This window comes from Babylonia areolata, chromosome 6 (assembly GCF_041734735.1).
Source record: "Babylonia areolata isolate BAREFJ2019XMU chromosome 6, ASM4173473v1, whole genome shotgun sequence".
NCBI lineage: Eukaryota > Metazoa > Mollusca > Gastropoda > Neogastropoda > Buccinidae > Babylonia > Babylonia areolata.
The window spans coordinates 44,111,800-44,136,723 of NC_134881.1; the positions used below are offsets into that span (position 1 = coordinate 44,111,800).

General features: G+C 42.1%; 1 protein-coding gene across 12 annotated transcripts in view; it reads left to right on the forward strand.

The window, feature by feature from the left end:
* The window catches only part of LOC143283414 (cyclin-dependent kinase 8-like), a 36,794-nt gene extending 13,412 nt beyond the window's left edge, over positions 1–23,382 (forward strand). The window contains exons 10-15 of one of the 12 annotated variants that reach the window (XM_076589637.1): positions 1,858–1,955; positions 2,785–2,878; positions 6,496–6,609; positions 8,802–8,819; positions 13,038–13,073; positions 23,093–23,382. In XM_076589637.1, coding sequence (XP_076445752.1) covers positions 1,858–1,955; positions 2,785–2,878; positions 6,496–6,609; positions 8,802–8,819; positions 13,038–13,073; positions 23,093–23,203 — 471 coding nt within the window. In that variant the 3' untranslated portion in view covers positions 23,204–23,382. The remainder of the gene's footprint in view (positions 1–1,857; positions 1,956–2,784; positions 2,879–6,495; positions 6,610–8,801; positions 8,820–13,037; positions 13,074–23,092) is intronic. The other 11 variants (XM_076589639.1, XM_076589638.1, XM_076589643.1 and 8 more) reach the window with 11 other exon arrangements.
* The last annotated feature ends 1,542 nt before the right edge of the window (positions 23,383–24,924 follow it).

Here is a 24,924-nt window from a genome sequence, read left to right on the forward strand (position 1 = left end):
CTGTCAGTACACTTGGAGACAGAAGAAAAAAGTATACAAGGGAGTGCTGCACTCTGGCGATGTGAAGCGTTCTTCCTGGGGAGTGTGGCTCGAGTTTCACACACACAGAGACCTGTGGTGACCGACACTAAAACCATACCATACCATCCCATCCAATCCAGTCCCACCTCATCCCGTCTCATCCAATGTCATGCCATCCCACCACCCCATCCAATGCAATGCAGTCCCGTTCCATGACATCCCATCCCATTCCCATCCCATCCAGTCCCATCCAGTCCCATCCAATCCCATCCAGTGCCATCCACTCCCATCCCATCCAGTGCCATCCACTCCCATCCCATCCAGGGCCATCCACTCCCATCCCATCCAGTGCCATCCACTCCATCCCATCCAGTGCCAACCACTCCCATCCCATCCAGTGCCATCCACTCCCATCCCATCCAGGGCCATCCACTCCCATCCAGTGCCATCCACTCCATCCCATCCAGTGCCATCCACTCCCATCCCACCCACTCCCATCCCATCCAGTGCCATCCACTCCCATCCAGTGCCATCCCATCCAGTGCCAACCACTCCCATCCCATCCAGTGCCATCCACTCCAATCCCATCCAGGGCCATCCACTCCGATCCCATCCAGTGCAATCCACTCCAGCCCATCCAGTGCCAACCACTCCCATCCCATCCAGTGCCATCCACTCCCATCCCATCCAGTGCCATCCACTCCCATCCAGTGCCATCCACTCCCATCCCATCCCATCCCATCCAGTGCCATCCACTCCCATCCAGTCCCATCCCATCCAGTGCCATCCACTCCCATCCCATCCAGTGCCATCCACTCCCATCCAGTGCCATCCACTCCATCCCATCCAGTGCCATCCACTCCCATCCCATCCAGTGCCATCCACTCATCCCATCCAGTGCCATCCCATCCAGTGCCATCCACTCCATCCCATCCAGTGCCATCCACTCCATCCCATCCAGTGCCATCCCATCCAGTGCCATCCCATCCAGTTCCGTCTACTCCATCCCATCCAGTGCCATCCACTCCCATCCTATCCAGTGCCATCCACTCCCGTCCCATCCAGTGCCATCCAGTCCCATCCCATCCAGTGCCATCCAGTGCCATCCCATCCAGTCCCATCCCATCCAGTGCCATCCACTCCCATTCAATCCCATCCACTCCCGCCCCATCCACTCCCATCCCATCCACTCCCGCCCCATCCACTCCCATCCCATCCACTCCCGCCCCATCCCATCCCATCCCATCCACTCCCATCCACTCCCATCCCATCCACTCCCATCCCATCCCATCCACTCCCATCACATCCACTCCCATCCCATCCACTCCCATCCCATCCACTCCACTCCCATCCACTCCACTCCCATCCCATCCCATCCCATCCACTCCCATCCCATCCACTCCCATCCCATCTCCCATCCCATCCACTCCCATCCCATCCACTCCCATCCCATCCCATCCACTCCCATCCCATCTCCCATCCCATCCACTCCCATTCCATCCCATGCACTCCCATCCCACCCCACCCCATTCCACCCCATCTGACCCCACCCCACCCCATTCCACTCCATCTGACCCCACCCCACCCCATTCCACTCCATCTGACCCCACCCCACCCCATTCCACTCCACTCCATCTCACCCCACCCCACCCCATTCCACCCCACACCATTCCATCCCACCCCATCTCATCCAGTGCTATCCCATTCCATGCCATCATATCCCAGCCCATCCCATATCCCATCCTGACGCATCCTATACCATGCCACTCTGTCTCACACCATGCCACACCACACAAGTTGCTGGAGAAAACACCAGCTGCGCCTCCTCTGTTTCAGCTCCAAAAACTGCTGACCATGGACCCTGTGAAGAGGATAACCTCGGAACAAGCCATGAAGGATCCCTATTTTCTAGAAGAACCACTTCCGTCCAGCGAGTAAGTGGAACGTGTATGGTAACCAGTCTCAAACAAGTAAACTTGATTTTTGACCTGTTGTGTTATTAACACAGATTGGAACATGCTGACCTGCTGTGTCAGATTGTAATCTGTTCACCCAAGGTGTTGAACAGTTTGCTGCTTGGTGCAGAAAATCTTTGACAGTTGTTTGGTGGGTGCGCGGGGGACTTCATAACCCAGTGGTGGCCACTTTCACTTCCTTTACCATCTTTCTTCAATGGTTTCTTCACCTTTTTCCTGTTTCATTCTGTTCCACTTCAACTTCTGTCTCACTGTTCATCATTTTGACTGATTCGCTTCTTGAACTTTTGTTTATGTGTGTCTCTGTGTTTGTATGTGCTTGTGAGAGAGTGTGGGTACATACATGCTACTTGTTCAGGTTTGGTATCTCGTATTTGAATGCATTTATATATGTTTGTATGACTTTTATTGAAAATGCCACAAGCTCCCCGTCTGGGTCGTGTGAGCATAAGTCTGCATTATTATTATTGTTGTTGTTTTTATTGTTTTTGCTGTTGTCACGTAGATGAGAGGGGTCTGTATTTATTATTGAAATAAATTTTCAGGTATGTATTGATCTTTAAGCTGCTTCAGGTGATGAATGCCAGCGGCAGGGGTCAGCCACTAGAGGCAATGCCAGTTGACGATACATGTGTACCACTACAGGCAACGCAATTTGACCAAATTAAAACTTGCCTTACACTTTTCTTTGCCCTGAATCACAGGGTTCACAATATTTACATTTATAAAGTGAAAGGTCAGTCCTTCACTTTGTGAGTATATGAGTGTGTGTTTGTGTGTGTTTCAGTGTATTTGATGGTCTTCCAATCCCCTATCCCAAGAGAGAATTTATATCTGACGACGACAACGAAGACAAAACGGACACTGCCAGCAAGGCACAGGTCAGTGGGCGTGTCTGTGTCTGTGTGAACCAGTGAACAGTGTGATTGATGAATGCCGATGCGTAGCTGAAGCAGAGATGCCAACTGTTAGGATTTTGCCATATTTTAGTACGCTCAATCGTAGTTTGTTCTGACGTCTAAATCGTTTCGACAAGTTCATTTTCCAGCTACATAGCATGGTCACATGCTTTCCTGTTGTAACATTACCCAAACACTCTAGACCTATCAATCGTTAGGCCAGGGCAGTCACGGCTAATGTTTGTCTCACGTGATGATGCTCAGATAATGACATGCGTGTTTACACTGAAACAGCATTGAGTGGACCAATCAGCTTAATTGTTTGCCCGAACAAGAGAGAACATGGCTAAATGAAGTTGCGTCTGGGTCAAACAGCGTCTGTACTCAGTGGATTGTTGATGTGGCTTGGGGTCCAAGTGTTCCTACCTCCTTCTTCTTCTTCTGCGTTCACTCGTATGCACACGAGTGGGCTTTTACGTGTATGACCGTTTTTACCCCACCATGTAGGCAGCCATACTCCGTTTTCAGGGGTGTGCATGCTGGGTATGTTCTTGTTTCCATAACCCACTGAACGCTGACATGGATTACAGGATCTTTAACGTGCGTATTTGATCTTCTGCTTGCGTATACACACGAAGGGGGTTCAGGCACTAGCAGGTCTGCACATATGTTGACCTGGGAGATCGTAAAAATCTCCACCCTTTACCCACCAGGCGCCATCACCGTGATTCGAACCCGGGACCCTCAGATTGACAGTCCAACGCTTTAACCACTTGGCTATTGCGCCCGTCAAATTTCCTGATTGTTCCTACACACACTTGCTAGGGGTTGGCATCTCCTGCTGACTTAACATCTGATGTGGAGTGGTGGCCTAGTTGTAACTCATCCACCTTGGAAATGAGAGGGTCTGAGTGCTCAGGGTTGAATCCCACGCTTGCCGGAATTTTCTCACCCTTTACCAGACCTTGACCGGTAGTCTGGACGCCAGTCACTTGGATCTAGATAATAGATCCTGTGTGAAGTATGCATTTAGCAAATGTAAAAGAACCTACATCAACAAAAGGGTTGTCCCTGACAAAATTATGTAGAAAATCCACTGTGATAGGAAAACAAATACACGTGTGGGCAGAAAAAAGAAGAAAAAAAGAAGGGTGGCACTGCACTACAGCAACGCACTCTTTCCGGAAAGGGCAACCCAAATTTCACACAGAAAAACCTTTTGTGACAAAGAGTAATACAATACCATACAATTTGTTTTACTTCTGGTGGGATGTGCTTTCTTAGATTCATTCAAAGCATGTTTCTTAGTGTGCACCCTTTACAGCCGGCGCACAAAGTTACACACTTTAGAAAAAGTATTAAAGAAAGGAATAAGATAAGCATATAAACAAATACATTTTTTGAAAGCTTAAGCTTTGCTGTTTAACACAGTGCTTGAAAAATATCAAAATGACTTTCCATGATCTGTTGCCACAGAAAAGTAGACCGCAGCCAATGTGAAGGAATTGAAAATTTTTGAAGTTGGTTTTTCAGCTGTACAGTTCTTGCACTCTGAACCTGACAGAACTGTGCTTCTGATTTCAATACCAGATCGTAGGTAGAGTAGTTGAAACCTCTGTGAAAATTCTCTACTGTAAAAAAAAAAAAAAAAAAAAAAAAAGAATTGTTTCACAATTTCAGATACTGAAAAGGAATTTTTTTCAAAGATTTTTGGAACACAGAATACTGTGCGTCCACAGTGCAAAACCTGGAACTGTGTGTCGGGTGCTGTGCACTCGGGGGAAGGATGTATGATGAGGTTTTTTTTTACTCACCTGTCCCTCCATTTGACCGATATTGGGGGTAGTAGTCTTTCAGACGAGACGATAAACCTAGGTCCCACATGCAGCATGCACCTTGCACACGTCAAAGAACCTACAGCAACAGCAGGGTTGTCTCTTGACAACATTCAGTGGAAGAATCCACTTTGTTAGGAGAACAAATGCACTTAGAGATAGAAAGAAGGAAGAACAATTTATGTAAATGAGCTGAATGCTCTACCCAGGGAGGGCAGCCCTAATTTTACACACAGAAATTTGTTGTGAAAAAAAGGAAGACAGTATAATACAATACAATGACAGTATGAATACAATTACAGTACAGTGACAAAACAATTGCAGTACAGTTACAATATATTAGCAAAACAATAACAACACTATTGAATTACTACATCAATACAATTTTAATGGAATACAATTAAAATAATATGTTTTCAGTTTGATAACAATACAATAACAGTACAATTACAATACTGTAGCAGTAGAAAACAATTTCAGTGCAGTAATACATTACAATTACAACAACAAGAATCACAATAACAAACATGTATTGTTACATTACAATGACAATATGATAATGCATTTACAATAACATACATTAACAGTTTTTTTGTATGATAGTCATGTTCGACAATGACCATGGCTAGAATTTGATTAGAGCGGAGAGTGCCTTGCCCAAGTGACATCCCCACTCTCTTGGCCAAGAGGGTTTTAGGACAGTCGGCGTTGGAATGGTTCCCAAAGGCCAGCTAGACCCCAAGGCTGCAGCGCTAAGAGCCAGTGCAATTTTCCTCCCCAGTTTTGAGAGTCATAGTCCTTTACAAAAGACTAAGTTGTAAATAATTTCCCATTGTAGTGGAGAAATCATTGATAAATACAGCTCTCACTATGGTGTTGTAGATTACAGTAATACAATGATAATAATAATAATAATAATAATGGATGCTTATATAGCACACTATCCAGGAATCTGCTCTAGGTGCTTTACAAAAATGCTTTTGTTAATATAAAACATTACATCAATGTGACAACACACACACACACACACACACACACACACACACACACACACACACACACACACACACACACACACAAGGCATACATACATTTTAACATACATGTGTATCTAACAGCTACCCTAACACATACGCTCACATAGGCAAGCACAAACTTACATAAACACACGCACACACAATACACATTCATATACATGCATGTAGTTATGTACACATACATATGTATACACACATAGTCAAGCACAGCTAGCGCAAAGGAAGTGGATCTGCCACAATTGAACTTATTGCTGAGGGAAAAGGTGAGTTTTGAGATGAGATTTTAAAAATGCGAGGGAATCAGAATGATGGAGGTTATCAGGGAGCTTGTTCCATGTCTTTGGCGATTGAAAAGAAAACGATCTGTGTCCATAGGTCTTACTTCTGACGTGAGGTATCCTGAGAAGTCAAGTATCAGAGGAAGAACGGAGCTGGCGAGACAGGGTATAGATATGGAGGAGTTCAGAAAGATACTTAGGGCCAGATCCGTTGACTGCAGAAAGGGTCAGAGTGAATAGCTTATAGTCTATTCGATCAGAAACAGGCAACCAGTGGAGAGACTGAAGGAGAGGAGAAACATGGTCAAATTTAGAAGCTCTACAAATGAGTCTGGCAGCGTTATTCTGAATTCGTTGGAGTCTGTCTAACAGATATTTGGGAAGGCCGGCCAAAAGAGACAATACAATGACACTACAATAAAGGACTGGTGTGTGTGTGTGTGTGACAGCAGGGCGGGGACCAGTCCTCCAGCCACAACCAGCCGGCGGCGAAGCGCGTGCGGGTGATGGTGCCCACGACGACCACGGCGGCCAGTAACTCCATGGTATCTGGGGACTACCAGGTGACCCCACATGACCCCTCACACGTGGACGCAAAACGGCCTGCCATTGATCGTGCTGTCTTGTCACACACTGTGAACCAATCATGTGTTGTCATTTGTTGGTGCATTATCTATGTGTGTGTGTACGTGTTTGGCATTTGCGTGTTGTGTTGTGTTGTGTTGTTCCTGTCCTTTTTTCAGGGGGGGGAAACAGGTCAGGTTGGCCAAAGTCGCCTGGCTGTGTTTTTCCTTTTGTCAGATCCTGGGGGAACAAGAAGACTGGCCTGCTTTTTTACACAGTTAAAAAAAAAAGATGGTCCGTTTTCCGCAGGTATATAACATGGCCTGCTTTCCGAAGGTTAAAAAAAAAAATGGGGTGGCTGCTTACAGTAGCAAAGAAAAAAAAAGGCCTGTTTACTGTAGGTAAAAAAAACAACAACAAAAAACAAAACATGGCCCTCTTTCTGTCTTTAAAAAGAATGGTCTGCTTTCCGTAGCTTAAAAAAAAAAAAAAGACATGGCCTGTTTTCTGAAGGTAAAATTAAACATGGTCTGCTTTCCACAGACGAAAAATATGGCCTGGTTTCCTCAGAAAAAAAGAAACATGCCCTGCTTTCTGTGGGTAAAAAAACTTGGCCTGCTTTCTGTAGGTGAAAAACAAAGGGCTGTTTGTCATGGTTTCTGATAACTTGTTTTTAAATTACCTCCATAAATTGAAAGTCTGCAAATGCCGAAGAAAAATAGTCCATATTGACTTCTTCTTCTTTTTTTTTTTATTATGCCAGGAAATCACTGGCCCCAAATCAAATTAAAAACAAAAAAACAAAACCACTGATCAAACCTCAGGGGGAAGTATTTCGATGAGTATTTTGTTTTCGGCATTCCAAATTTTCATCATGAAAAAAGTTTCAGTTCTTGTTTAACTCTCTTCCCACCACGGTTTTGAGCAGCTCGGATGCATTGTTTGATTTTTCTTTTGGATTTTTTTTTTTTTTTTTTAAAGTAGATGTGGCGTAGTGTGCATGTATCAATCTATACATGCTTTGAAACCTCCTTGAAACTGAAAGCTTGAAGAGACAAACAGCAAAGGAAAAAATAAAAACCAAAAACTCGACAAACAACTGTCTGGACATTGGCTGAAGTTGTCTTGTTTTTCTTCCCCCCTAGGCGTTGGGGTCACGTTACTGTCGTGTCCTTGTTCCCCCCCCCCCCCCCCTGATGGGTCTGACGGGTGTGTGGGGTGTGATGCGTTGGGTGCCTGTGACGGTGGGCATGTGTTGTGCTGTATATACCTACCTGACTGTGTGGGCTGGCATGTCCCTTGCCTGGCTGTCTTACTGTGAGTGAGTGACCCACTGCCTGCCTGCCTGCCTTTCGGCTTTTGTCTGCCGCTTCTTGTCCTGCATGATGCACCACACGCATGTCACTTGTTTGTCATGCTGGGTGTTTTGGGGTCGGGGGGGTCAGGGGGGGCTGTCATAAAAATGTGGGGTCCCCATGTGTTTCTGTTGTCCAAGTTTGGGTTTTTTTTGTGTGTGTGGGTTTTTTGGGGTTTTTTTTTTATGTTTGGGTGAATCTGGATGGCATGTTTGAATTGGTTATGTTTGTCTCTTTCTCTGTCTCTTGTCTCTCACTCTCTCTCACTTACTTTCTCACCCATTAATATCTCCCCTCTCTTGCTGTCTTTGTTCTTCTTACTCTCTCTCTCTCTCTCTCTCTCTCCCTCTCTTTCACTCCCTCTCCCTCTCTCGCTCTTTCTCCCTTTCCTTCTCTTGCTCTCACCCTCCCTCTCTCTCTTTCTCCTTATGTACTTTTCTCCCTCCTCCTTGCCCTCTGCCTCTCACTCTTTCTCCCTCTCTTGCTCACTCGCTGTCTATTCTTCCATCTCTCATTCTTTCTCATTCTCTCTCTGTGCCTGTCTCTCTCTCTCTCACTGTCTCTCTTTTTTCACCATTCACTCACTCTCTCTTTTCCCTCAGACTTCTGATACAATGTGTGTTCACACAAACCACTCTGTCAAAATTGCGGTGGTGCTGTACCTTCATGTCATTACAGTTGATTCGCTTGTGACAACTAGACAAAGGATTGTTAATGGTCACATTGGAATCAGCAGTGTGGTGTAAAGAAATGATGGGGAACAACAGGTGGAGACACTGTGTACATGTCTTTTGTCCTTTTTCTTTTTTCTTTTTTTTTTTCTTTTTTTTTTTTAGACCGACAAGCATCAGCGGGTAAGGATGAATTATTGCCTTTTCCTTCGCTGCCGGTTGGGGATTTTCTCTCATTAACCCTGTCACCCTGTACTGGACGCTATCATTAGGCACCATGAAAATGATCATCACATTCTTTAACTCCTTCACTGCTGACATATCTTGCTGTGCTATGAAAAGTTGTGGGGGGGTTTTTCCAGAAAAAATAGGAAATCCATGCTTGTAATCCTCCGAAACTATTGTCTCCGAAACTATTGAAGATAATGATAGTAAGGGGAGAAGTGATGTGTTACTGCTATGCGTCTTCTTGACATTGACCCTTGATCTCGATATCACTTCAGCTGTGTGCCTTGCACGAAGTGCAAGTAACAGAACCCATGGCAACAAAAGGGTTGTCCCTGGCAAAATTCTGTTTGGAAATTCCACTCAGTAAAACAAATGCATTTGCAGGCAGAAACAAAAGAAGGGGGGGGGGGGGGGAGGGGGTGATGCTGCACTGTGGTGATAATCTCTCTCTGGGGAGAACAGCTTTAATTTCACACAGAGGAATCTGAAGTGACAAATACAACACAACACATAACAACACAGCACAGCACAAGACAATACATGGGCAAATACGAAACAGTCAAGCTTGTCTAAAGAAGGAAATGCTGAAGAATTTGTAAAATTTGCTTCAAATGTTATCGAAATGTAAAACTGTAAAGTCTTTTTCAGTAGACACTGCAGCTGGCAGGGGAATTTGTATATTATATTCTTCATATGCCCAGTCAGTCGATGATGTGTAAAAGGAAAAATTAAGCAAGAAGAAAACTGGGTCATACAGCACATCATTACATTTAGTGTAGTTTTTGCACACAAAAAAAGCATGTTTTTGCACGTACAGAAAAGACACGTTTTGGCGCACATGCACGTGCGCGCACACACACGCATACTCACAAGGCGAGTTTTTTCGCTTGTACATGTGCACGCACACACACACAAGGCAAGTCTTTGCACACACAAAAAGGCAAGTTTTTGAACGCTCACATGGTAAGTTTTTGCACACAAAGGGCCAGTTTTTGAACACACAAAAGGCAAAGTTTTTAAACATTTAGAAAAAAAGAGAAGGGGGAATAAATAATGAAAAGTATGTGTGGCAGCTGTCCACATTATGACCTGTTTACACTGCCAGCTGTGTCAGTTTTCATTGACATTTGACATCAGACTAATTCATTTCTGCTTGCTTTTATCTGTGTTTCCTCTCCTCTCTCTCTCTCTCTCTGTGTGTGTGTGTGTGTGTGTGATTGTTTGATGTGATGTGATCAGTTGTTGACGTGTGAACGCTGTATTGACACTTCCTGGTTTTTATTTAACCCCCCTTGTTCTTCTTTTCAATCTTATTTCATCTGTTCTTCTTGGGTTGTATTCTCATTACTATCATGAATAGTTTAATTCACTTATTAACTGGTGTTCCACAGCTACAGAAACACCAGACATTTTTCTCTCATTTTTTTCCTACAGGTTTCTCATCCCCCTCCTCCTGTCTGGCATGAGTTTAAGGGTTTATAATAATAATAATAATGGTATTTATATAGCGCTGGATCTTCTGCAGAGACAAATCAAAGCGCTTTCGCACCAGTCATTCACACGCATGCATAACTCCAAAACTGTAGAAACTAAAGACAAGGAAGGGCAGGCAAGGGAGGCTATTTTGGGAAGAGGTGGGTTTTAAGGCCAGACTTGAAAGAGCTGAGTGTGGAGACTTGACGAAGCGAAAGAGGAAGTTCATTCCAATCGCAAGGTCCAGAAACAGAGAAAGAACGGCGGCCAACAGTCGAGTGTTTGAATCTGGGTATGCGTAAACAGAGTGGATCCGAAGCTGATCGTAGTGAGCGAGATGAAGTGTAGGGGTGAAGGTAGCCGCAGAGATAGGAAGGGGGTTTGCATTCTGGTCGATGATTCTGTAAGCAAAGATGCGTTCAAGTTTAGATATGACAGTCAGCTGCCAAGGGCGGTGCTACGATCAACATAACCAATTCTATAGATTAAATGCGAAATGAAAGTTGCTTTTTTTGTTGTTGTTGTTGTTGGGGGGAGGGGGTGGGGTGGGGTGGGGGGCGGGGGGGTTACATTCATCTGTGTGGTTTTAATTGTTAGCCTGCTTTCTTGTTGTATGGTTACACTGCTGGTGGTAGGCCATAACAAAATAATGCTTGTTCACACTCACAGTACAAGGCAGCTGGAAGGTATAGAGCTTAGTAGGGGATGGGTGTTGATCTGAAGTAATTGTGAAACATCAGGAGTTGAAATTTGTGTGTGTTGCTTTTCTGTTCCTTTTTCTTGTTTTTCCTGCTGTTGGATCTTCCATCCAGCCCCCTGTCTCTGCCTCTCTGTACATGTCTGTCTCAGCCAAAAAAAACATTATTGTAGTTTGATTTGATCTGCAAAAGTCTATTATGTATGTTTTATTTGTGTAAAACCAGTTTTTATTTTGAACTGACCTGCAAAATCTACCATATGTTTTATTTGTGTGAAAAAAACGTGTTACAGTTTTTGCTTTTATCTGCGAAATGTATGTGTGTGTGGTTTATTTGTGTAAGATTGTATTTGCATGTCAGTTATGTAATTCTGTTACCATTATTTAGATATCGAAATTGGTTGTACTGTATCTGTAATATTGCAAGCACTGTCAGCTGTAACTTAATGGCTTTGACTGACATCCTGTAAGTTGACCTTGTTAGGTTTATGGTGTTAGCACACATCTTTACGCGTCTTTCAGCTTACACGTATACCTTACGGTTTGTTTGGGTTTTTTTTTTCTTTTTTTGGTTTTTTGACAAACCCACTGATGATCACAGTAAACTTCCTTTTCTATGTGGATGTTTCAGCAGCCATACTCTGGTTTTCAGAGGTGTGTTTGCTGGCAGTGTAAATGTGTCCATGACCCAAGAAACATAAACGTTCAGTTCAAAGCAAATTAGTCACATGCTCCTTTCATAAACCAACCAGAACATGATCACATGCATCTGAAATAAGGTTGATGTGTTGATAACGAAAATGAGATCTTAAAAGTTTGTTCTGAGTAACGCAGTGGTTGCTGTCTTGGAGTGCAAAGCTTTACATGATGAATTAAGTTGAGCGTTTAATGATGATTGAAATGATATTCGATAACACCTTTGATGACAGCTGTTTCTTTCTTTCTTTCTTTCGTTAACTTTCTGACAATCCCCCCTTTGTATGATTTCAGGTGGACCTTATCATAATACATTTAATTTCTTTGTTTGAGTTCTTTGTAAAACCACATTCACTTTCTGATTGCACACTTGGCTAACCGTCCTCCTGATTGAAATAATGCAATGATTATTTGATTACTTTAGAAGTGATTGCAATGATTATTTAATTACATGTTTGACAAAGACTCGCTGGTTTCCTGTTTTTACACGCATGCATGCAAAGACACAGTCACACATGTACGTATGAATATGCACACACATGCATATGCATGAGCACACACATATTGGCAGTGGAGACCAAGCAATCAACTCAAACTATCCTTCCCTTGAAGCATCTTGTTTACAAATCTCTCAATCTCTTCAGCAGTCAACACCAGTCATCATTCTTCCTGTGTTAATATATTTGAATTGGTCAGTGTGGTCTGTCTACCGCCATATCTTCTGTTTTATAAGTATGGGCTTGTTCAAAAGTAACATGTCTGTGATTATTTGTGTAATATGTATGATCATGTTTAATGTAGTAATCTCTTTATTATGTACCTACTTGTCTGTGTTTTCTCTTACCTGTTTTTCATTACCTCTGTATTTATCACTTGACATTATGAAGTGTATTGTAGTCATTTTATTATGTACCAACTTACTTGTCCACATTTTTTAGTTCATTATCATTGTCTTTGATTCCCAGTGTATCTGCAGACAATCTCATTTTTCTTTTCTTTTTTTTTTTTCTTTTTTTTTTTTTTTTTTTTTTTTTTTTTTTTTGTTCAACCATGTGTTTGTTTGAGTGTCCTTTTGTACACAATTTTTTTGTTCAACACTTTTGTTTGATAATCCTTTTATTGACATTCTATCTTTTCCCGCCCCCCACTGTCCTTGTGTATTTTGTTCAATGTGTGGGATCGTGTATACATGTGTCTATATATATATATGTGTGTGTGTGTGTGTTAACAGTTGCATTGACTAGACTAGCCAGCTTCTTCACCTGGTCTCACTTTGGCTTTGTTCTGTGTTTCTGGCTGTTTTGCAGGTTGCCTTCCGACCTGCCAGTGCCAATTCTTTATGGGTACCTGTCTCCTCCTCTCCTCTCCTCTTCTTCCTTCCTTCCTTCCTTCCTTTCTTTCTTTTGACCTCGCTCACTCACCACGACCCACCTGTGTTTCCCTTTCCCTTTTTGCCCCCCATCCCCATCCTCTCCTCTCCTCTCCTCCCAGCTTCCAGGCTGGGGAACTCTCATTTTCCCCTTTTTGGAGGTTGTTTGTCATCAGTGCTGTGACAGACGTCGCAGAAAAAGAGAAGAGTGTCCTTAAACAGCGGTTGGCGGGGGAGAGGGGGGTGGGGGGGCATGGGGGGGGGGGGGGGACAGATAGAGCAAGTAAACTTTCTTCATGATCTGTTGAGAGGTTGGCAGAAAATCTTGACCTTTTTTCTTTTCTTTTTTTTTCTTTTTTTTTTAAGCAAATGAAGAGTAGAAAAAATGAGAACTAATAGAGAAGTGTCCTTACAGTGGTGGGTGTTGTGTTGGGGACATGAAGGTGTGCGGATGGAATGTGCAGGCATATCTAGGTGATTCATTGACAAGAGAAAAAAAAGGTTTTGAAGTAGAATAAGTATAATAGCTTTGATGGGAAAACTACCAAATCAACATTAAAAAAAAAAAAATTCTCAGGCATGTGAGGGGTAGTACAAGAGGTTACAGAAAAAGAGGAACATCCTGAAACAAGGGAGAGGTGGGGTAAGAAGACGTCACAGAAAAAAAAACGGGAATTTCCTGAAGCTGTGTGTGATGGAGTAAGGGGGCGGTAATTTGGAATGGTTTATTCACAATCAGGCCACAGCCCCTAGTGAAGGGGGTATACGTTAACATAATACAACTCAGCGAAAACACATACACAAATAAACATTAATATAGACAACACACCGTGCATTGTATCCGTGTAAATATATAGACAACAAAAAATACATTATAACTGTTTTACGAAGTAACAATTTCTCTTAATTTGAATGCCTTATATAAGAATACCGAAAAATTATGTACGTCATTGGTATTGCTTGACGACATTAACAAATTCAACTTGAACAGAGAGGGATGCTTGTAGTACTTAGGTATTATAAACATTTGACGTACATGTTTTAGTGCTGGGCAGCAAAGAACAAAGTGCACCTCGTTTTCTTGGGTTTCATGACATAAAGGACAGACTAAATCATTTGCACAAAAAATTCTGTATCTGAAGTGATGCACTGTCAATTCTGATATACCTAGTCTAAATCTTGTCGTTACACGTTTCAGATGCCTGTCTATATCTAAGGCCTGTCTATATCTAAGGCCTGTCTATATCTAAGGGGGCGGTAAGCAGGGCAGACAGACTGTGCAGGTTTACTCAGCAGCTAAAAAAAAAAGATTGATTGTCAGACCGCAGATCCATCAGAGTGGAGTTCACAAAGACAAGAAGAATTGATACAAGGAAGTAACTACAATACAAGTACCGTTTAACGACTTCAACAAGGATAACAGTTCTGGAGTATTTTCGCACTGAAAATTTTCTCACTTTCACAAGATAACAAAATGGGCATCTCAGAAGCACTTGGATATATCTGTGAAACTTGAAGTGAAGAGAACAGTTCTGAGAACAAACCAAACGAGAATGCATTTCAATTTAGGGACTATCATCTCAAAATGGACATTTGGTGTCGTATACTGTACCATGTCAAACTGATGAAAACTAGGCCTATTGGTTTGCTCTGCTTGGCCAAACTAAACTCCTCCTATCCCTGTTTTGCCCAGTGAAATACTCCTTATAATTGAACAGCATAATGTGTGTGTGTGTGTAATTTCACACTGCTAGTCATAAAAAGCAAGAAAACATGACACAGATTTTTACTTTTAGCAGAGTTCAAATAAAGTTTTAGTGAAAGGGGCTGACTGTAAGTTGAATACACATGAGAAAAAGTGTTAAACAGGGGAGCAGAATGCCAGTCCTGAGAGAAATAATCCACCAGTCGTTGCTTGAACTCACCCATAAACAATTCGACATAACCAACAGATCCTCCTGATTAACACCAAATCCAGATTAACACAAAACATATCTCACAGAGCAAGCCTTCCAAGGGGAGTATTATCCATATGTATAAACACAGAGCCATAATATAATGCATTTAGAACAGGCAGTTTCATAGAGGAGATAGTGACAAGTTCTTGGTGCTCTCTGACTCGTGCCCAGTAAATGTTCATCGCAGACAAATGCAACCGTACATTGCACTCTTGATTTTCAGTTAAACTCCAAATTTCTGCTCCGTAAGTCACAACTGGTTTAATATGCATGTAAAAAAAACAACAACAAAAAACCAAAAATCAGATTTTATCTGTAATCTGTTGATAGATTGGAAGGGGTTAAAGTTCAGATTAGGAAAAGACAGCATTAATGTGGACAAGAAGTGAGCAGAACTTTTTTTTTTCTTCTTCTTCTTCGTCTGTTTTTTTTTCAAGCATGCAAGCAGTGGTGGAGTGGTGGCCTAGCGGCAATGCGCCTGACCAGGAAGCGAGTGTCGACAGGATCGAGCCCCATATAACAGATTGGGAATTACCCTGCGTGTTTGTAGTGGGGGGACAGAATGGATAAGTGGGTGGGCAGAAACCAGATTTGCTTCAGGAGGTAAACTTGTCCCCCCAAAAGATAAACTTGTCCCCGGAAAGATGTAAACTTGTTCCCCAAACATTGCTGGTTGGAACCAAGACTTGAACCCCAGTCAGATACATGGTTCCTCATGTGGGTTATCCACCATCAGCTTGAGAGTTCCCCAGCCTTTTTTTTTATATTTTATTTAATGCACTTTTTCTTTCTCCTTTTCTTATTTTATTTTTGTTTTGTTTTGGTTGTGTTTTTTTTTTTTTTTTGTTGGTTGTTGGTTTTGTTTTTTGAGTAGCTGACTGTTGAATCCATTTTGATACCCAGTTGACCACATGTGCTTAGTACAGATGTATCCAGTCACAGCTAAAGAGAAATTATATACATGAATATGCGTGCACTTGAATGAGTTTTGCTCTTATAATCCAGATGTATTCCTGTGTATGCAAAAACACACACACACACACACACTCACACTCACACACACACACACACACACACACACACCAGCACACAATGTTGCACATATCTATGCACATGCAAGCAGAACGCTTTCGTATCACACACCCGCACACAGTCATGCATGTAAACATGTGACAAAGAATGAAGATGTTGAGTATGTTGTAAACGTTTTCAGTGGAATTCTCAGATCACTAATTATTTTAACCATGCTAGTTTTGACACTAACATAATGGAAATTTACATCACTGTACAAACCAACATTGATTCATAAATGTGACTTGTTACATTCATGATTCAATATGTATGACTTTTTAAGGACAGAATAAGTCCAGCTTAAGTATGACTTGTTGCATTTAAGGACACAAATCTGCCTGTGCACAACCCGTTATGTTCATGGACAAAATAATTTCAACTTGTCATGTTAAAAAGTTTATGTTAAGTTTTTCATGGACAGACTAAGTTTGACTTAAGTACACTTTGTTACGTTCATGGACAGAGTAAGTTCAACTTGTTAATTCACTGACAATAGATTAGACTTGTTACGTTCACCAACAGAATAGATTTTATTTGCTAACATTCACTACTGACAGAATAGATTTGACTTGTTGCATTCTCTGACAGAATGAGTTCATCTTGTTACATTCACTGACAGAATAAGTTCAACTTGTTACACTTGTTACATTCACTGACAGAATAAGTTCAACTTGTTAATTCACAAACAGAATGAGTTTGACTTTAGTACAACTCGTTACGTTCAGACAGAATAAGTTCAGCTTGTTACGTTCACAGACAGAATGTTTGACTTGTTACTTATACAGAAAGAATATGTTCAACTTGCATTTATGGACAGATTAAGCTAAAGGACATGTGTTATTCAAATAATTGAATAATTGAAACTTGTTCTGTTCATGGACAGAAGAAGTGCAACTTGTTATGTTCATTGTATGACTAGTTAGTTCAGGGGTATACAATGTTTGACTTAAGTGTGACTTGTAACCACAGAATAAGTTGGACATAAGTATGACTTGTTACGTTCGTGGACAGAATACGTTCCACTTTAATATGACATTGTTACGTTCATGGACATGAAAAGTTTGAAGTATCGTATGACATGTTGACAGACACAGCATTGCACAAGCACTGTAACATGCGTTGGTGTTCACTGTCCTCGCGTTTTCAATTTTCTTCTCTTTTTTTTCAGCACAAAACTTGTGTCAATGCAAAGCTAATAATAATTGTTGTTGTCTGTTTGAATTGATTGCTAGGTTGACTAGTTTGTTTTCTTTGTTTTGTTTTGTTGTCATAGTTGTTGTTTGTTGTTATTGTTGTTGTTTTTTTATGCCTTCTTTAGATTGTAATGTGATTTTGTGTCAAAACATGACACGGGAGGTGGCGTGTATAAATTGAGAAAGGAAAAAAGTACAGTAGGATAGCTTGGTTTAAGGTGGCAGAAAAAAAACAACTTCCGACTGAGGGTTGACAGTTGGTGAACATTATTTTCCCTCCTCCCCCCAACACCCTCCCAACCCCCCAACCCTCTCCCCCACCCACACACCCACCCCTTATTTTGTTCCTAAAAAAATTTTTTAAATTGCGCACTCCACTTTCTGTGCCGGTATATACTAGCCAGCTTCTATATCTCCCTTTCCCTGTGTCTGTGTGTGACGTGTGGTTTATATGTCGTAGTGGTGTGAGTGAGGTGAGGGGCAAGTGTTCTTGTCGACAAACATCAGCATAGATTCCCGTGTTTTGTTCCCTGCAGTCCTGAACGTTACACGTGTTCTGTGCCTTTCCCTTGCATCCCCACCCCCCTTACCCTCTGATCCCCCTCCACACACACACACATACACACACACATGGTTGCTTTTGTCATGTTTTGTTTTTGAAGTTGTGGAATGCTGTCTTCATAAAATCTGTTCTTTGTTGCTGTTGCGCTCTATCTCTCTGTCTCTGTCTGTCTGTCTCTGTCTGTCTCTGTCTCTCTCTCTCTCTCTCTCTCTCTCTCTCTCTGTTTCTCATCTTTTCTTTTGTTTTTGTCCTCTCTTTGTCTGTCTCATTCTCTCATCTCTCTCTTTCGCTCTCTCTCTCTCTCTTTCTCCCTCTCTCTCTCTTTCTCTCTCCTTCTCCCTCTCTCTTCCTCTCTCCCCCATATCTTTTCTTGTGTTTTTTTCTTTCTCTTTCCACTCTCTCTCTCTCTCTCTCTCTCTCTCTCTCTCTCTCTCTCTCTCTCTCTCTCTTTAGATAGATATATATTTATATGTATTCTTTTGTTTTTTGTTCTCTCTGTCTCTATCACTCTGTATGTCTCATTCTCTCCTCCCCCTCCCCTCTTTCATCTCTCTCTCTCTCTCTCTCTCTCTCTCTTCCTCCCTCTCCCTCTCTCCCCCTCTCCCTCCCTCCCTCCCTCCTTCCCCTCAGCTCCCTCCCCTCTATTTCCATGAAGAATTCTTTCAAGTCCCTTTTTTTTTCCTTTTTTTTAAAATTCTTCTCTGCATGTCACTGTCCTTTCTGCCTGTCTTCCCCCCACCCCCATTATTTTCCAAAATATTCTGGTAAGCATTTTTTTTTTCTTAACCAATAACAGATCACCTTCTGGACATTCAGTCTTAAAAATTTCAGTCATGTTGAGGTAAAAAAAAAAAATTTAAAAAAAAGGAGAATTTAAGATTTTATCCTGATAGTGAAACAATCTTCTTTGTTTTATTAAACAATGACTGTATGTCTCAACTTTCAAGTTCAAAACCAGAAAATTGTCATTGGTCACCTCTGCTGCCATAAAAAAAAATAATAAAAAAAATAAAAAATCTATAATTTAAAAAAAAATATTTAAAAAAAAAACCCACACACTTATAAAAGAGACATCATGACATTCCAGAGGAAGAAATTCAGTATTAAAAAAAAAAAAAAAAAAAAAGAGAGATAATTTTACATAAAGAATGCAGATCGTGTTTTGTACTCCAGAAGGAAGAAACAGTTTCAGCTGACTACCGGCGAGTCATTGGTCCAGTGGACCAAGGGCCTGACCGAGCAGCGACGGTTCAGAGTTTTAAGTCCTGCCAAGCAGATGCCTGACCAGCAGCGTAACCCAACACACTTGGTCAGGCCTTGAGAAAAAAAAAAAATTATTAATAATAAATAATAAATAAAATAAAAAAATAATAATAAATAAAATAGAATTAAAAAAATAAATAAATAAAATAAAATAAATAAAAATAAATAAATAAATACATTAAAAAAAAGAACTACTACTGATAATAATAATATGTATAACGCGCAAAAACTTGATGAAGTCAAATATAAGCGTACCAAAACAAACAAACAAAAATCCAAATGCTACAAGAAACATACATACCTGAAAGACTATGGCAACAAGATTTTTTTTTTCCCTGGCAAAAACTCCTTCAGGTAAAAATCTTTTTTTTTTTTTTTGATAAGTAAACACATTCATTCATGCATGGAATGATTGGACACTTTCTTTGGGCTATATCCATATATCTGTTAAAGAAACACTACATCTGTCTTCAGGCTTAACCAAACCCCCTTTCCCTTGGATGCATTTGGTCAGTAATGTCAGTATTTTTTCGTTGTCTGTCTTTTTTTTTTTCTTTCTTTCTTTCTTTCTTTGTCTTTTTTTCTTTCTTTCTTCCCCCCCTTTTTTTCTTTTTTTTTTCAACTTTGGAACAGCGTTTGTGTCAGATGTTTACTCTATGTTTATTCTAGCATGGTTCCATTCGAAACAGTTTCTTTATGTTTTTTTTTATTGGTTTAATTGTTAAATGATTCACTGCAAACATATGCATGATTTCTTCTTCTGTATCTGTTATGTTAACATGATATAGCACTATATGGTATTAGTGTGTGTGTCAGTCTGTATGTGACAGGATCATATGATAATTTTAATGATTTTTTTTCATTTGTTTTCATGTTGTTGTTCTTTTATGCACTGGTTTGTGTGAATCCCCCCCCCCTCTCTCTCTCTCTCTCTCTCTCTCTCTCTTTCTGTGTGTGTGTGTGTGTGTGTCTTGAGTGTCCTGCTCAGAGACTTTAGTCCCGTAGCTTGTTGACTGGTTTGGGAGTGCCTCAGCCGTCCCTTAACTCACTCAGTACGGCCAGTCCTCTCTTCTCCTCTACACAGACCCCTCGGATGTCCAGTGGGTGTCTGAATGACCCAACCTTTAGCTTCCGTCGTCAGAATTGTGGTATTCTTTGTCAACATTCACCTCTTCAGTATAAGAGCCTTCCTCTTGCAATATTTTGATGATGGTAACTGGGGTGAAACGCTGTTAACGTCGTCTCTTTCGCCGTTCGTATGGAGAGAGTTAACTCTTTCATCCCCATGAGTGCAACGAGAGTTCCTTCCCTGCCCACAAAGAGTTAACTCTTTCATCCCCATGAGTGCAACGAGAGTTCCTTCCCTGCCCACAGAGAGTTAACTCTTTCATCCCCATGAGTGCAACGAGAGTTCCTTCCCTGCCCACAGAGAGTTAACTCTTTCATCCCCATGAGTGCAACGAGAGTTCCTTCCCTGCCCACAGAGAGTTAACTCTTTCATCCCCATGAGTGCAACGAGAGTTCCTTCCCTGCCCACAAAAATTAATGCCTGGCTTATACCAGCGCCACATGTGGTAGAAGCCTCGTTATCATGGCCATTGTGTTGCAGTCCATAACCCACTCGCCAACCCTCAGGGATGCTTCTTTGCCTGTGAGGCGTTTTCTCCGCGATTTTATGATAGACAGTCAATCAGTTACGCGAAAGTTTCAACACTAGAGGCAAACAGTACCAACAAACGATTTGAGGAAAGAGTTTTAAAGTTACTAAACCAAATAAATCATGGAAACAGCTTAACGGGGATATTCCTTTCTTGCTCAAGTGTTCTGTCATGAGTTTTCATGAAAAGGGTCAGATATTGGATGGTTCTGTAGCGTGTCCTCGTAGATAGGGTGGAAAGAACCAACACACCTGTCCTTTCTAATCTGTGCTCCACTGATCAGGTTGACCAGTCAGTCACAGGGTTCATACAGGTTTTTAAAGTCTTTTTTTTTCTCTTTCTTTTTTTTCAAATTTAAAAAATCTTTAAGTGTTTTTAAAAAAAAAAAAAACCTTTTTCAAGTGCTAAGAAGTCTGTAAAACAAATATATAAAAAATAGAATAATGATAATGATAAACCACTTTTTTAAAGGGTTTTTTTGTGTGTGTGTGTTGTTTTTTTGTGTTTTTTTATTGGGTTTTTTGTTTTGTTTTGTTTTTTGTTGTTGTTTTTTTTTTTGGGGGGGGGGGGTTGTTGTTGTTTTCTTTACTATTACAAAGAAATCTGTTGATAATTGATGAAGCATGACAGCAAATCTTGAGACCTGAATTTAAAAAGAGATTAATGATTTTTGTTTGGAAATAAGTAGATTCATAAACAAAACTATCCTGAAGGGATTCTTTCTGACAGAAATCATCTAAATGTTGTAGATGATACAATTCATTCAAGGGACGTAAGCTGGCACCGATAATAATGTGCTTTTGTCATTGTTCTTGAGTCGGTACTGTTAAGGGTTTTGGGGTCTTAAAAGGTTTTCTGTTGTCGTTTACGGGAGGGGGGGGGGGGGGGGGGGGGGGGGGGGGGTTGAGGGTTGTTGGTTTTTTTGTTGTTGGTTTTTTTAATATATATAACCTGTATGAACACTGTTGATATTTAGAAATGCCCTGATACGGCCCGGTGTATAGTGGTCTGGGCCATAAGCAACAACAAAGATAGATGGACAAACAGGTGTAGAGACGCATGGTGTAGAGGACAGGTGTGGTGTGTGTAGCAGCATGAAATAGATTTCATAAACAAACAGGTGTAGAGAAGAGAACGTTGAGTTCTGTGTGTGGTTTTTTGTTGTTGTTTTTTTTAGTGTGTGTGTGTTGAGCACTGTGATGTGTGTATGTGTGTGTTGACCTCTGAGTGGTGTGTGTGTGTGTGTTGAGCACTGAGTGGTGTGTGTGTGTTGAGCAATCTGTGTTTTGAGAACTTAGTGGTGCGTGTGTTGAGCACTGAGCAAAGTGTGGTGTGTGTGTGTTGAGCAATCTGTGTTTTGAGAACTTAGTGGTGTGTGTGTTGAGCACTGAGCAAAGTGTGGTGTGTGTTGAGCACTGTGCAGTGTGTGGTGTGTGTGCGTTGAGCACTGAACACTGTGGTGTGTGTGTGTTGAGCACTGAGCAGTGTGTGGTGTGTGTGTTGAACAGTGTGTTGTGCACTGAGTAGTGTGGTGTGTGTTGAGCACTGTGTGTTGTGCACAGAGCTGTACGTGGTGAGTATGTTGAGCACTGAGCAGTTTGTGGTGTGTATGTTGAGCACTGACAGTGTGTGGTGTGTATGTTGAGCAGCATGTGTGTGTGTGTGTTCAGCACTGATCAGGCTGTGGGGTGTGTATTGAGCAACATGTGTATGTTGAGCAGTGTGTAGTGTGTGTTGAGCACTGAACTCTGTGTGGTGTGTGTGTTGAGCACTGAGCAGGGTGTGTGTTGAGCAGTATGTGGTGTGTGTGTGTGTGTGGAGCACTGAAGAATGTGTGGTGTGTGTTGAGCATTAAGCAGTGTGTGGCGTGTGTGTGTTGACCATTGTGTGATGTGTGTTCAGCAACGTGTGGCGTGTGGTACATGTTTTGAGCTCTGAGCGAGGTGTATGTTGAGCAGTGTGTGGTGTGTTTGTTGAGCACTGTATGGCATTTGTGTTGAGCATTGAGCGGTGTATGTGTTGAGCACTGAGTGGTGTGTGTGTGTGTTAGCACTGTGTTATGTGTGTGTTGAGCACTGTGTAGTGTGTTGAGCACTGTGTATTGAGCACTGAGTAGTGTGTGTGTTGAACACTGAGTGGTGTATGTGTTGAGCACTGTATGGTGTGTGTGTGTTAAGCACTATGTATCGAGCGTTGTATTGTGCGTGTTGAGCGCTGACCGGTGTGTGTGTGTGTGCTGAGCACTGTTGAGCACTGTGCGGTTGTGTGTGTGTGTGTGTGTGTTGCAGCACGTGCACAACCTGCAGGCAGGAGCTCAGCAGCAGAGCCTCCCCTTCTCCTCCTCCACCACCTCCCACACCTCCTCCAACGCCACCACCTTTGGACCTCGCATCATCTGATGAGGGAATCTGCCCTGCCCCCGCGCCCCCTGCTGGCCTGGGTGTGGGTGCCGCCGGTCTGGCACCTACCAGTCTGCTACCACTGTACTACTGTCTGTCACTCTTCCAGCCAGCTGTGGTGCTGCAGTGACTGTGCTTGATGGGTTGTGTTATGGGACGGCTGGAATCTTTTTTTTTTCCTTTTTTTTTTTTTCCCCTTTTTTTTTTTTTTTTTTTTTTTTAGGGGGTTTGGGGGGGGGCAGGGAAGAGGGAGTTGGGGGGCTGTGTGTGTGTGACGGGTGACTTTATGTGTGTGAGAGAGAAATGGGTGTGTGTGTATGTGTGAGCGATAGCGTGCTTCATATGTGTGTGTGTGTGTGAATGTGACAGGTACCTGCATGATGTGTATGAGAGTGAGTGTGTCTGTGTGTGTGTGTGTGTGTGAGAGAGAGAGGCAGGTTACTTCCTAGTGTGAGTGTTGGTGTGTGTGTGTGTGTGTGTGCAAGAGAGACCGGTTACTTCATAGTGTGTGAGTGAGTGTGTTGGGTGTGGGTGCCGCCGATCTGGCACCTACCTACCAGTCTGCTACCACTGTACTCCAGCCAGCTGTGGTGCTGCAGTGACTGTGCTTGATGGGTTGTGTTATGGGACGGTTGGAATCTTTTTTTTTTTCCTTGGTTTTTTTGGGGGGATGGGGGGGGGAGGGAGTTGGGGGGTTGTGTGTGTGTGTGTGTGTAACAGGTGACTTCATGTGTGTGAGAGAGAAATGGGTGTGTGTGTGTGAGAGCGATAGCGTGCTTCATGTGTGTGTGTGTGTGAATGTGACAGGTACCTGCATGTTGTGTGTGAGATTGAGTGTGTGTGTGTGAGAGAGAGGTAGGTTAGTTCCTAGTGTGAGTGTTGGTGTGTGTGTGTGTGCAAGAGAGACAGGTTACTTCATAGTGTGTGAGTGAGTGTGTTGGTGTGTGTGTGTGTGTGACAAGATTGCTTCACATGTATGCGTGTGTTTATTTGTGTGTGTGTGTGTGTGTGTGTGTTTGGCAGGTTCCAATAGATGCTGCCAATCCACACGTCATCCCGTACGCTGCTTCTCGATAAACTGTGTGTGGTGTAGGGTTTGTCAGAGCGTGTGTTTTGATCTGTCTGGATCAGCTGATTGACTGGGCTGCAGTGAAGTTCTCAGGTGCCAGCCTGTGTCACTTTCGTTCCTTGTGTGTGTAGGGGTGGGTGGGTGGGTGTGGAGGGTATTTTTGACATGTCTGGTGGGTGTGAGGGGTGGTAGGGTTTTTTTTTTGTATGCATGTGTGTGTGTGTGTTATTTGTGCTTCACACTTTTTTTTTTTCTTTTCTTTTTTTTTTCTTTTTTAGACAGTTGTTTACTTGTGATTTTTTTCTGTTTTCTAGTTGTTGTTTTTTTGTTGTTGTTGTTTTTTTTAATTTGTAGTGCCTTTTTGTTGTTGTTAACTTATCTTTTATTACAGACACTGGTAGTAAATTTCATATATATATATATATATATATATATATATATCTAAACATATCTGTGATGCTTAGTGACTTGTTAAGGTTTTGAATCCGGTTGTGGAATCAAATCTGTGCTGAAAAAAGCAGTGATTTGTTTCTGGATAAAATTGTCCAGTCTTGGCACCTTAATCCATTTCAGAGGGGGGCGTTGGGGGGGGGGGGTCCATTAGTAGTGGGGGGGGGTCTCCGTTTTGTCTGCTAGAAGAAATGTTGTTGAT